At 40.7% G+C, this 13,838-nt stretch overlaps 1 protein-coding gene across 8 annotated transcripts in view; it reads left to right on the top strand.

Annotated features, from left to right (window-relative positions):
- Positions 1–13,838, top strand: part of plekha7b (pleckstrin homology domain containing, family A member 7b) — a 370,768-nt gene that overhangs the window by 272,812 nt on the left and 84,118 nt on the right. For all 8 annotated transcript variants that reach the window (XM_069897806.1, XM_069897811.1, XM_069897802.1 and 5 more), the window contains one exon: positions 7,293–7,468. In XM_069897806.1, the coding sequence (XP_069753907.1) occupies positions 7,293–7,468 (176 nt within the window). The remainder of the gene's footprint in view (positions 1–7,292; positions 7,469–13,838) is intronic.

Raw genomic sequence — 13,838 nt, 5'->3', positions numbered from 1 at the left:
ACCAAAAATTGCAGATTCCCTAACCCAGAATTTTAGTTTGTATGAAGTTAATTGCATGTAGAATCCATTGGTACTCACCCTCTTACCACTCATTGTAAATTAAATTGGACAGGACATTATCCCCTCCAGTCTTCCTATACTTCAGGAGCATTTCTCTCGCTCAGAGGCTGATTAGAGGTGAAATTTGATATCACTAGGAGTAGGCCGAGGTGAAGTTCAGATGCACTGAAGAGAAAGCTATTATATTTGACACATTTATCGAAATTTTCATTTGGGGATCCGATAAGTTATCTTTGGGAGACCAAAAGCTTTACTAAGCATTTATTGCAATTGGCACCATCAGTTGTTTGCAGTTGATGTGCAAAATTGCTACTAAAGGCAGATGAACAAGACTTTTTTTTAAACAGTCATTGCTCACATCTACAAAAAAGTGTTCTGAAATTTCTAAGCAATGAGCTGACTGCACTCACTGCTGTCCTACATATCTTTATGGATCCCCTATGACAACTGGCTCTCCCAGCAGCAAGGTTAAAGCAGACACCATAGAGATGGTGGCTCACTGCCAGCAGGAAGTTCTCCAGCCATTTTAAAAAATATTTCTGTTGAATTATCCCGAAAACTGCAATTATCAAGAGCCTTGGTTAAAAGAGATAAGTCAATGGGAACATAGAATCTTTATGGGTAGAGATGGACAAAATAACCACTGGCATATGCAAAATGCAGAGATATTAAAAATGTTACTTTACAACTGTGGAGCAACCCAGAGATATTGAAACCCCAGCCTCTACTGAGATGTAAGAGGAGGCTTCAGGCATGGGGCATTGATTGATTTTGGTCATGCAGAATTCCCTTGCCCTTAGCAAGGTCCCTGCAGATTAGAGGGCAGTGTGTTGTACAAGATTTAAAAAAAAAAAGAACCAGTTAGACTGATATGGTAGTTCGGGAAAATATAGGGATCTCTCAAAATAATGCAGCACTTCAAATCTTATTTGTTTGGCAGATTTCACAGTCCTCTGAAAAGGGAGAATTACAGAATATATTTGAATTTGCAAAATAAATGAAATAACATGCAAGTATTATTTCATAAAATTAAGGTTAATTATGGATTGGGGTTATAAATTTTCATGCATTAAAAGTTAATTAACAGTCACAAAATGGGAGAAGGGATAAACTGAGTCACTGTGGGGTATAACAAGTTGAATGCTGGTGGGTTTTAATCTGCACATTCAATACCAGTAAATTCAACTAGGGGGAACTCGTGTGTACGGCATCCCAGTTTGCACATGGCACAGAGTTTAATTGAAAACTGACCTGCAAGAATGCAAAAGTTTCACAAGGCCTTGGGTAGATAGAAGGTTGATGGAATTTGCTTCATTTGGGAAAATGCAAGTGTTTTTCGAAGGTGGGACATTTAAGTCACAATGTCTAAGGACATGGATTCCTTGTGCACCAGTTGGAGGAAATTAATGGATAGATTGATGGGAAAGGTCTGGAGAATTATGGAATGGGTGCAGGTTAGTGGGACTCGCGGAATGATGTTTTGGCACAGACCATGGCCTGCTTTCTGGGCTGCAGTGTTCTGTGGTTCATAGGTACAACAACAATTAAGGAAGCAAACAATGTTAGCCTTTGGAGTAATCGAGATGACTCATTTGCTCTGAATGAGGATCATCCTTTTAACTGGCCTGAATTGGTTGGCCCATCAGATGATTTTGGTTTTGATACCTCTATCCAATTCCAGTTATTCTTCATGCCAAATTAATGCCAGTCAGTAAAGGATAGTTTGGCTATTATATAATCAGATTTGATGCTTGGCTTTTAACTATTATATTTCTATTCCTGTACCTTTTGTACCTTCTTAGAAATAAACTTTGAGAAGAATCCTTTCATTAAAAAGGTTAAAAATATAATAATAATTCTTATAATCAGATTTGTTTGATGTTCACCCCATTTAGAGCTGCTAATTTTCAGGAAGAGATTGTACCCAAGTTGCCACAGGATTATTTTCAGAAGTGAGAGAGTTTAAAGAAGAAGATACTAAGCTCAGTGTTTGATGATTGATTTTTGATGTAGGAGAAAGAATGTCCATGCAATCTGATGTCTGAATGAAGGAATTCAGTTTCCACCTGTAAAAAAAAAAGAACCATGTGTTTATGGCTGGGAATTCAAAATTATAGCAGGATATGGACAGAACAATTAATGACAAAGTTAATCTACTTAGGATATTTAGCAGCTTAGTCACAATCTTTTTTCACTGATACCTTTGGCAGAAAGTACAGAAGCCTGAAGATCAGTGCCTCTGGATTCAAAAACATGTTTTTTTTCTGAACAGCTATCAGACTCATGAACCACCCCTTGTTTCACTAATGGAGTTCTCCACATCACAAGAGGACTCTCTGCACTATTGCTTCATCTCATTTTTTGCACTAGGGTAACTGTGAATATTTATTATTTTCTTTGGTTTTTGTTGTCCCTTTTTAAGTATACCATTATAGTTCTTTTGTATAAAGTACCTGTTCAACTTCAGCAAGAAAGAATTTTGGTGCATATGAACATTGAACAAAGTACAGGTACTCCCCGGCGTACGACCTACTTGACTTACACCCGCACATATAACCAAATTTTAAAAAAAATTATATATATATAAAATTTACATGGTTTATGTTGTATTTGACAAACTATAACAGGGATACAGAGCATGTAAGAGACAAAATGTGCATATTTACCTTGTTAGTTGGCATTCCAAGGTCCATAGGCTGGGTGTGGCCATCTTGATTACTGTGCGCGTGCACGAGTCTTCAGTTGGCGCATGCGCGGTGGGTTCACCTATTGGAATTCGGTTGGCTCATGCATGAGAGTTGACGTGAATTCAGTATCGTCAGGGTGCTTAACTCTCGTGTCAACCAAACTCCAATCTGTGAACCCACTGCCAACCAAAGATGCTTGCATGCGCACAGGAATAAAGATGGCTGTGCCCAGTCTATGGACTCCAGAACGGCACCTAACAATGGTGGATGTTATCTATCACCCACCAAATAATAATAGTTTAGTGGCTCAGGAAATAAATAGAGAGATAAGTGAGGCATGTAATAATGATACGGCAGTAGTCATGAGTAACTTTAACTTCCACATAGATTTTGAAAATCAAGTTGGTCGTGGGAGTCTGGAAGAGGACTTCATAGAATGCATCCGCGATAACTTTCTTGAGCAGCATGTTAAGGAACCAACAAGAGAAAATGCTCTCCTGGATCTAGTGTTGTTCAATGAGATAGATAGAGTAAATGATGTAATAGTCAGAGACCATCTGGGAAATAGCGATCATAGTATGATTGAATTTCTCATTCAGATGGAAGGGGAAATAGTCAGATCTAAAACTAATATATTATGCTTAAACAGGGGTGACTACCATAGGCTGAGGGAGGAATTGGGCAGAGTGGACTGGGAGCACAGGCTAATTGATGAAACAGTTGAGGAACAGTGGAAGATTTTCAAAGAAATATTTTGTAATGCTCAACAAAAATATATTCCGGTCAGGAAAAAGGGCAGCAAGGGAGGGAAAAATCAACCGTGGTTAACAAAGGAAATAAAGGAGAGTTTAAAATTGAAGGCGCAGGTGTACAAAGCTGCAAAGAGCAGTGGGAAACTGGAAGATTGGGAAAACTTTAAGAGACAACAAGGGGTTACAAAGTGGGTAATAAGAAATGGGAAAAAGGATTATGAAAGTAAATTGGCACAAAATATAAAAACAGAAAGCAAATAATTTTATAAATATATAGAACGGAAGAGGGTGGCCAGTGTTAACATAGGACCCTTGGAGGATGAGAAAGGAAAACTGGTAGCAAAAAATGAGGAAATGGCTGAGGCATTAAACAAATATTTTGTGTCAGTCTTCATGGTGGAAGACACGTCCAGCATGCCCATTTGCGGAGTTGATGCGAATGTTGGGGAGGGCCTTGATAAAATAGTTGTTACAAAGGAAGTAGTGATGGAGAAACTAATGGGACTAAAGCCAGACAAATCACCTGGTCCTGATGATATGCATCCAAGGATTCTGAAGGAAATGGCAGAAGTTATAGTTGATGCATTGGTGGTCATATACCAAAATTCCTTGGATTCTGGGCAGGTCCCAGCAGACTGGAAGACAGAAAATGTCATGCCACTTTTTAAGAAGGGATGTAGGCAGAAGACTGGAAATTATCGGCCAATTAGCTTGACGTCTGTAGTTGGAAAAATGCTTGAAGCCGTCGTTAAAGATGAAATAGTGAAACTTTTGGAACGTAAGGGTTCAATCAGGCAGACGCAGCATGGTTTTAGAAAGGGAAGATCTTGTTTGACAAACTTGTTAGGATTCTTTCAAGATATAATGGGTGTGGTGGATAGAGGGGAACAGGTTGATGTTGTATATTTGGATTTCCAGAAAGCATTTGATAAGGTGCCGCACAAGAGACTTATCAGTAAGTTACAGGAAAGTGGAGTCCGGGGAAGTATATTGGCCTGGATTGAAAATTGGTTGTCTGACAGGAGGCAGAGAGTCGGGATAAATGGGAGTTTTTCAGGTTGGCAGAGAGTGGTAAGTGGGGTGCCGCAGGAGTCAGTGTTAGGCCCACAACTGTTCATCATTTACATTGATGACTTGGAGGAGGGGACAAAATGTGGTGTAGCCAAGTTTGCAGATGACACCAAATTGAGTGGAAGAGCAAATTGTAATGAGGATGTGGCGAGTCTGCAGAGGGATATAGTTAAGCTGGATGAGTGGGCAAAGGTCTGGCAGATGGAGTACAATGTTAGTAAGTGTGAGGTTATCCACTTTGGCAAGAAAAATAAAAGAGCAGAATATTATTTAAAGGATGAAAAACTACAACATCGTGTTGTTCAGAGGGACTTGGGAGTGCTTGTGCATGAATTGCAAAAAGTTAGGTTGCAGGTGCAACAGGTTATTAAGAAGGCAAATGGAATGTTGGCCTTCATCGCTAGTGGAATTGAATTCAGGAGTAGGGAGGCAACTGTATGAGGTACTGGTGAGACCGCACCTGGAGTACTGTGTCCAGTTCTGGTCTCCATATTTGAGGAAGGATATACTGGCTTTGGAGATGGTCCAGAGGAGGTTTACTAGGTTGATCCCTGGGAGATAGTTACATGGATAGGAGAGGACTGGAGGGGTATGGACCGGGCGCTGGTCAGTGGGACTAGGAGGGTGGGGATTTGTTATGGCATGGACTAGTAGGGTCGAACTGGCCTGTTCTGTTCTGTAATTGGTTATATGGTTATATGAAGGGGTTGACTTATGATGAAAAATTAAATCGTCTAGGATTGTATTCGCTCGAGTTCAGAAGAATGAGAGGAGATCTTATAGAAACATAGGATTATGAAGGGAATGGATAGGATAGACGTAGGAAGGTTTTTTGAGCTGGCCGGGGAAACTAAAATGAGAGGACACAGTCTCAAGATTCGGGGGAGTAGATTTAGGACAGAGATGAGGAAAAATAGTTTTTCCCAGAGAGTAGTGAATGTTTGGAATTCTCTAACCAGGGAAGTGGTTGAGGCTGCCTCATTAAACATATTTAAAATTCGGTTAGATAAATTTTTACATGATAGAGGAATTAGAGGATATGGGGAGAAGGCAGGTAGGTGGAGTTAGGTCATGAATTAGATCAGCCATGATCGTATTGAATGGCGGAGCAGGCTCGATGGGCCATTTTTGGCCTACTCCTGTTCCTATGTTCCTAATGTAAGTTTACCGATAAATTCTTATTAATATACTTAATATACTAATAAAGATAAAGACTCTTGGGAAGCAGGGATAAGGAAACACTTTGAGAGAGTCACCTCCAACGGTGAGTGGCATCAACCAGCTCCTGGCTGACGCCATTTTATTCAAACACAACTTTATTCAATCAGCTGCTACAAGCGAAGCATTACCAAGGCACCCCGCTGGCTGAATATTTGCTTCCATCTTCACCAAAGGTTTATGTGTTGCTTCAGAGAAAATTTACAATTTAAAATCAATCTATTTATTTATTTATTTATTTTCCCCCTTTTTTTGTTATTTGCTTGAGTTCTGGATCACAAGGGTTTCTGTATGTGATAATAAACATTATCATTAGGCGAAAAAAAAATAGGAGCAATAGTTTTGATGCCCAAATCTATCAGACTAAAATAGTAATCAAAAGGGTTCGTGGAGTGATGGCCTTACCTTGTATAGCAGTGGGAAGCAGATATGATGAACATCTTAGATACAATGGCCAGATCTCATCTGGAATATTACCTGGTCTGGGCAAAACGGCTGGAGAGTCTCAACAGGTCGTGCAGCATCCATGGACAGTGGAAGGCAGTCCAGTTTTCAGACTAACGCAAAACATTAATTTCCTTGTGCTTTCCATGGATGCTGCATGACCTGAGTTTCTCCAGCATTTTTGTGTACCACGCTGGACCCCAGCATCTGCGGTTTTCTTGTTTACCTGGTTCTGGGCAATGTGCCTGGAAATGTATTTGAGCTTGAACCAGTGCCGAGGTATCGAATTAACACTGTGCCCTTGCCTGTAATTACTGCTTTATATGGTGGTGATCTTTCCTCATTATCTGAGCAAACACTCATCTTTAGGTTGTTCATCTAGCATTTCTATTTACTTCATTCTGGAAAGGATGGAACATTTTCCAATATGCACTAGAAGTTCAAATCTATTACAGGCTTCAGGAAATATGAACATGCTTTATTTCTTTCAATCTACAGTACTGACATTAAGTCTGTATCTTTGGTCCAGGTTTCAGGCATATTCAATAACTTGCATCAGTATCAAATGGAGAATGTTTTTTTTAAAACTTGTATGACAGTTTGTAATTTTAAACTGGAAAAAAAAACAGTGGGTATTGGCTTCTTCGTGAGTTGGTTGAACTTGAAACAGTAGAATATCTTGTGATAAAACTCTAATCACTAATATTTGTGTGGACAAGATCTGTGATTCTTCCCCTTGTGACAAGAATGTTATTTCTGTTTTCAAAAAAATTGGGAAAGTGAAATTTATCGTGTTTAGCTTTTTGTCTCCAAGTTCAATGAATATGGGATCAACTTGGAGTGAAATATCAATACTAATGTAGCATGTGACGTGGACAAGAATGTGACATTCCTTTGTGATGGATTCTTAAAGTCCGTTCGCAACTTGAGAAGACCAAAAACATTTCCCTTGCCAGCACAGAGGTCAGCTCTTTGGCACCTTTGCATCCACAACTGAAAACTGGCTCAAATATTTTGAGATTTTTTTTTGTGTGTGTAATTCACGTCTTTCTTTTTTCAGGCTACCCATACAGGCATGCGGGCGTACATTTATAGTAAGAACTCTATTGTTGGCTCACAGACAGACCATACTGGCATGAGAACCTATTATTTCAGTGCTGATACTCAAGAGGATATGAATGGCTGGATCAGGGCTATGAACCAAGCTGCCCTTATGCAAGCATACACCATAAAGAGGTTATTCTTGATTTTTATTAAACTGTTGAAGAATACTAATGTGCATGCTTTTTTAAAAAAAAACGTGTACTGATTTTTATTCGAAAAACAATAGATTCTTTCCTTGAGAGATGATAGTAAAATTACATCCTGTTTGCTTGTTTTAGAGATTTAGGCTCATAGATTCAAGGAAGAATGGATTTCTGATGTCCAGGTCAATATAATTAATATCAACAGAAAATGGCTACTTGGTTAGTTATCCACTTGGTGTTTATGGAAAATGTACGCCACAAAATAATTGATATGTTCAGTGCATAAAAGCTACAAACTTCAAGGGGGGTGGGGGGGGAACGACTTGCCAAGGGGTTTTAGCAAGTGTCATGTGTGCTTTCAGCAATGATGAGTGAGAATAAGATTAGACTGTGAAACTTTTCTGGTCTTTTGTCAGCATTTAATGTTGCTGCTCACTGTGGTCCAACTTCAGAAAAATCACTTGCATATCATAATAGTACACTTATTGTTTGCCCAAAAAATTTGTTTCTTTGGAAACTAAAAATGGATTTACTGGGAAAATTGTAAATTTACATCTTGGACTTAGAAAATTATATGTGTATTTCTGTTCAATTGATGGAATGCTGTGTCACTGCAGATTTATGTGGTAAGCCAGTGATGCGGTAGAAGAAGACTGGCGATAGGACAGGAGTGAATCAAGAGGACAGAGCACACCTTCAAATTTAATTTCAGCTATTAGCTCAAAATTCAGTTGCATTACTTGCCGTGGATGAGCTGGTGGTTTTGTTTTAGCATTGCAGATTCAATCCCATGACTGACAACGGGGAAAACAGTCCGGGAAATCATTACCCTCCTGGAGGGATCGGAGTATATGGAGCGGGGAGTACCTGCTCAAGTTTGCAGGGCTGAGGCGAGGTTTGGTGACATCATCCTGCCAGTGAGTCGGAGAGGCATGTATGCTCTCTGGAGAGAGCATTGCAGGGGGGAAGAATCTCCCATCTTCATAACGGAGTAAAACACAAAAGTCTGCAGATGCTGTGATTGTAGTGAAAACAGAAATGTTGGAGGAACTTAGCAGGTCTCGTAACATCCATAGGAGGCAAAGTTATGTAACCAACATATTGGGCCTGTTCCCTTCTTCAAGGTATGAGTAAAAACCAGGTAGTATATTTATGAGCTGCATGCTATTTTACTCATACCTTGAAGAAGGGCTCAGGCCTGAAACCGAAGCTATATAATCTTGTCCTCACCTCACATGCCCTCCATCTCCTCCATGACATCAGATTCCCTGATCTGGACTGCCTCATCTTCACAATGGATTTCCAATCCCTTTATACCTCTATACCCCACACAGAAGGTTTGAAAGCACTCTGCTTCTTCCTGGACCAAAGACCTGACCAGTCCCCCTCTACCACCACTCTCTTCCACCTGGCAGAACTCGTCCTCACTCTAAATAACTTCCCTTCAACTCATTCCATTTCCTCCAAATCAAAGGAGTAGCCATGGCTACCCACATGGGTACCAGCTATGCCTGCCTGTTTGTGGGCTTTGTGGAGGAATCCATGCTGCAAGCCTACACAGGCAAGACCCCCCAACTCTTCCTCCGGGATATCAACGACTATGTCGGGGCTGCTTCACGCACCTGCGATAAGTTTTCCAACTTCATCCACTTCTAACCCAATCTCAAACTCACCTGGTCCATCTCCAATAACACTCTCCCCTTCCTGGATCTCTCTGTCTTTTTGGGAGTCAGGTTTTCCACTGACATATACTATAAACTCTCCAACCCCCACAACTACTGGACTACACTTCCCTCACATCGTGTCCCTTGAAACGATGCCATCCCCTTCTCTCAATTTCTCTATCTCCACCTCATCTGTTCCCGAGATGAGGTCTTCCAGTCCAGAGCTTCTGAAATGCCTGCCTTCTTCCACGAATGTGGCTTCCCTCTACCACTATCAACTCAGACCTCACCTGCATCTCCTCCATTTCCCGCTAATCTACTCTGGCTCCCCTGTCCCCAGATGCAACAAACATAGAATTCCCCTCATCCTCACCCACCACCCCACCAGCCTCCACATCCAACATGTTATCTGGCAGAATTTTCAGCACTTACTACAGGATCCCATCATCAGACATATTTTTCTTTCTCCTCCCCTCTTGGCCTTCCGCAGGGACCACTCCCTCCACATTTCCCTCGTGCACTCATCCCTCTCCACCCATTGCACCCCCACCACCTTCCCCTGTGCCTGCAGGAGGTGCAACACTTGCACCCACACCTCCTCCCTCACCACAGTCCCGTGCCCCAAACAGGCCTTTCATGAGAAGCAGTGCTTCACTTGTACATCCAATGCACCCTTTGTGACCTTCTCTACATCGGAGAGATTAATCGCAGTCTGGGAGATTGCCTGGCTCAGTACCTCCTCTCCGTTTGCAACCACAGTGACCTCCCAGTAGCCAACCATATCTTATTTTTCATCTGGGCACTCTCCAGCCATGTGGCATGAACATATACTGCTTTCCATTAAACCTGCTTGTCTTTTCTTTCCCCTCCCCCTTTTCCTGTCTTTCCAGTCCTTTCACCCACCCAGCCCAACCATCCCCCTCATTGCTGCTATCTCCTCCCTCCTTTCTCCACCTATCATCTCCTTCCTATTCCTCCACCCCCCCCCCCCACCAACTCCACTCTATTGTTCGTATGCTTACTGGCATTTTCTCATTCTTTGATGAAGAGCTCAAACCGAAATGTTGGTTATGTATCTTTACATTTGCTACTGTATTGTATATAGTTATGTTTTAGGGAGATAAATCGGGGCAGGTTTTTGTTTTAGTGTAGGTCACATACAAACACTTTAAAACAGATCATTTAAAATACTGGAGCTCTGCTCATGCTAGACATGCCAGTCCCAGAACCTTTGCAAAAGCTTTGGAGAATGCCCAAGAGACTTCACGAATGGATTGTTGTTTACAAAAAGGCAACAGATGAAAGAACTTGTTAGAGTCACAGACTGTCTGGAGGGGAACTTGCTGTTCTAAGTGGGTTATGTGGTTTTGCAAGCAGACAGAGTAAAACAGGCTCTCTCTCTGAGGGGGAGAGAGAGAGAGAGCAGTTCTACAGTTTTACAGTCAGCAGCAGCAGTTGGGACTGGAAGAGGACAAGCTAGCAAGCTTGTGGAAACCCAATTTGGAAGATGGGTTGTGAGTGTTTAGTTTAGCCTGGTCAAAGCCCTTGTGGTTCATGCAAGAGGAGAGGACTGGCTGTCTGATGTTTCACTTGAAATAACAGAAAAGGGAACTCTGTGGTGACCTGAAAGAAAAAGGTTGTTTTCTGGAAAACACTGATGGGGCAAGTTTCGTCGGCAAGACACTGAAGTGGCTAATTAAAAAGGAATCATTGTGGGTGTCCAACGAACAACAAATCTCTCTCTGAAAACCAACAAGAACCTTCCTGAGCAGTAACCATTTACCTTTCAATCACCAAAGCCTGGTGAACTTTGTAAATGTTAAATTCTGTGCACAGTATAAGAATTGCCTGCAACCAGTGAACTTGTAGGAATGAGGAGTGAGATTGGACTGTGAATCAAAGAACTTTTCTGAACTTGCACACACATCTGCTTAGAATTAGAAGGGGGTTAAGTTAGGTTAGTTAAGTCAATAGTGATAAGTTAATGTGTGATCCTGTTTTCATGTTCAAAGATAATTAAAAGCAACTTTTGTTTAAGTAACCATTTGTCTTGGTGAATATCTATTGCTGCTGGGTTTTGGGGTCCTCTGGACTCGTAACACTACACAAAGGACAGTTTGACCTGCTGAGCTTCTCCAGCATTTTGTGTTTTTACTTCAACCATGGTGTCCACAGAATTTTGTGATTTACTTTTATCTTGACCTCCTTTGGATGTTGCAAAACCAGCTGAGTTCCTCCAGCTTTTCTGTGTTTTCCCATCCTCAAATAATTACCAAATGATCTTGCCAAATATTTTTTGTGTTGTTCCTTTTAGGCTAGAGCTGTAGATATTTGTAATCTTTTGGGCCTGTCACACTGTCAATCTTCTGGGCCTGTGTGTGCATACAGATGCTCATTTATAAAAACAGAATCGATTATAAGTCAGTCCTGGTGTCTTATTTTTGACAACATGTGCACCGAATCTGTGACTTCTGTTTCAAAGGCTGAGCCCAAGAGATGCATGCAGGCATATCCCTTGTGCCATCTTCACCATTCAGCAAGGTCGTGGCTGATGATCTGTGCTAATCCCATATCGCTTAATTTCCTTAATATTGAGCAATATTTGTGGCAAATCAATTGATACTTATTTTCTCCATCATTTCCGGGATACACTTCCTAAAATTTGTGACCCTCTGGCTGAAGAAAATTCTCCTTGTTCTGTTCTGAATGACCTCATCCTTGGTTTGAGATGGCGATCCCTGGGGTTCTAGGCACACCATACAGGGGATACATCAACTCTGCGTCTATCCTGTTAAGACCACACAAAAATTTTTTTACATTTCAATGAACTCACATTTCATTATCCTTAACTTCGATGTAGGTACAGTTTGCTCACCTCTTCTTGCCTCAAATGTCCAATCTATCAACCCAGCACTCAACTCACTCTCCTTATTCCATGGGGAGAGAATCTAGACTCGTACACGATATTCCAGACGCTGTCTCGAGTGCTCTGATGCGGGGACATCTCTATTCTTGCACTCAAATCCTGTAGCATCAAAGGCTGACATATAATTTTCTGCCATGATCGCTGGCCTTGCCAACATCTTAACATTCAATGATTTGGGTACATGCACATCCAGATCTCTCACTATTTTAATCCTTCTGTTTTGTCCACCAATATGACTGGATGCCTCTTGTTTCAATGGGGGCTGCTGACAAGATCTTGCACAATAAAACATTTCCAAATTGTAGGCATGTACTTTACAACTGATCCAAATTTTGGAAAAGTGTCTTCTCATTGTGATTCTGCAAATCAGTTCTTTCTACAAGCAGCAAATCAATCCAAAATGGTTCTTCTGGTAAAGCTGCCCTCACGCATTCTGACAAGTGTCTGAATTGTTCATTTGTGATGCATAGGGCATAAAATGAGCTTTTTTTTCATTTGTATTTCAATTTTTATGTTGAGAATCAAATTGTAAGAATATTATGTGTCTTGTGTATGTGCCAAATCTCAGTGAATGATCATGAATTGAAAAGCAACTGACAGTTTTTTTCAAGGATAGATTTTTTTTTCCATTGGTTAGTAGCTTAAAATATACACTAATGTTAAAAGGCTGCAGAATTGAGCTTGGATATCACATGAAACTTTGAAAATGAGTTCTGCCACTATGATTTATATGCATGATATAAATGACACTTTGAGAATTTATTTGGTGAGGTGTCCTGAACATCACACTTGAATGATAAATTGATGCTGGTTTTGGAGCATGTCAGATAACAAGTGTTGAAAATTCAGGCTCTAGTGCCCTCTGTTATAAATTATTGTTAGGTGTGGAGATCTGACTATTTTCTTAGAAGAGGTAGAAGTTCAAGAAATATTTGTTTGCATTTTGGAAGATGGAAATGCAAGCCATTTACATTTGGGTCAAGTGCACCCCTTTGCTTTGTGGCTTTTCCATGTTGCTCTGGGAACTGATCCACATTCAAAAATTTAGCAACAAAAGAAGAAATATGGATTCAGCTTGGTATTTTATTTAATGCTACACAAAATAAAATGATTGAATCTTTTTGGTGAAATGTATGCTTGATTGCATGGCAAGTCTTAAAGTTAAGTAGTCTGACTCCTCCATAATTAAATTGTGTCGAGCATGTGTTTTCGTTTTGACCCTGATTTGTCCAAATCTCAATGGTGTGGTGGCCCGAATGCCGCGACTCAGTTCTGTGAAGATTGCCTGAGGTCTTTAATCATCATTATCTCATAACAGCTGCTTCAAGTGCATGGGTTTCAGCTGAGACCAGGAATAGAATTGCTTGTGCTGCATTTCCTGTCACTGTCAGGACTATTAAATGTGGATTTGTTACTTGCTAAAGCATGGAAATATACCCAAATGACAAATGAACTGGCATATTTTAAGATGGTTACTCTGGGGAATTGAACTTAGGAGTTCATTATGTAAAAACAAATGCAAGTATAGTTTGAAAGTCAAGTGTTGTTTGTTAATTCAGATGATTACATCCGAAACCCACTGAAAGCCAGATCACTGACATTTAAGTCCAGAGATCCAGAACAATACAGAAGGAGCAGGTATGACCTGCAAAAAGTTATCTCTTGGACAAAGTGCAAATTCCATCAGAAAATGGAAACAGCAAGGGACACTTGACAGCTGTGGCATGGGGCTATATGCCATAACCTGCTTCAAAACGGTTAGCGCAAAG

This window comes from Narcine bancroftii, chromosome 1 (genome assembly GCF_036971445.1).
Source record: "Narcine bancroftii isolate sNarBan1 chromosome 1, sNarBan1.hap1, whole genome shotgun sequence".
Lineage (NCBI taxonomy): Eukaryota > Metazoa > Chordata > Chondrichthyes > Torpediniformes > Narcinidae > Narcine > Narcine bancroftii.
The sequence above is the reverse complement of the archived record's forward strand: the minus strand, read 5'-3'. Positions and strand labels throughout refer to the sequence as shown.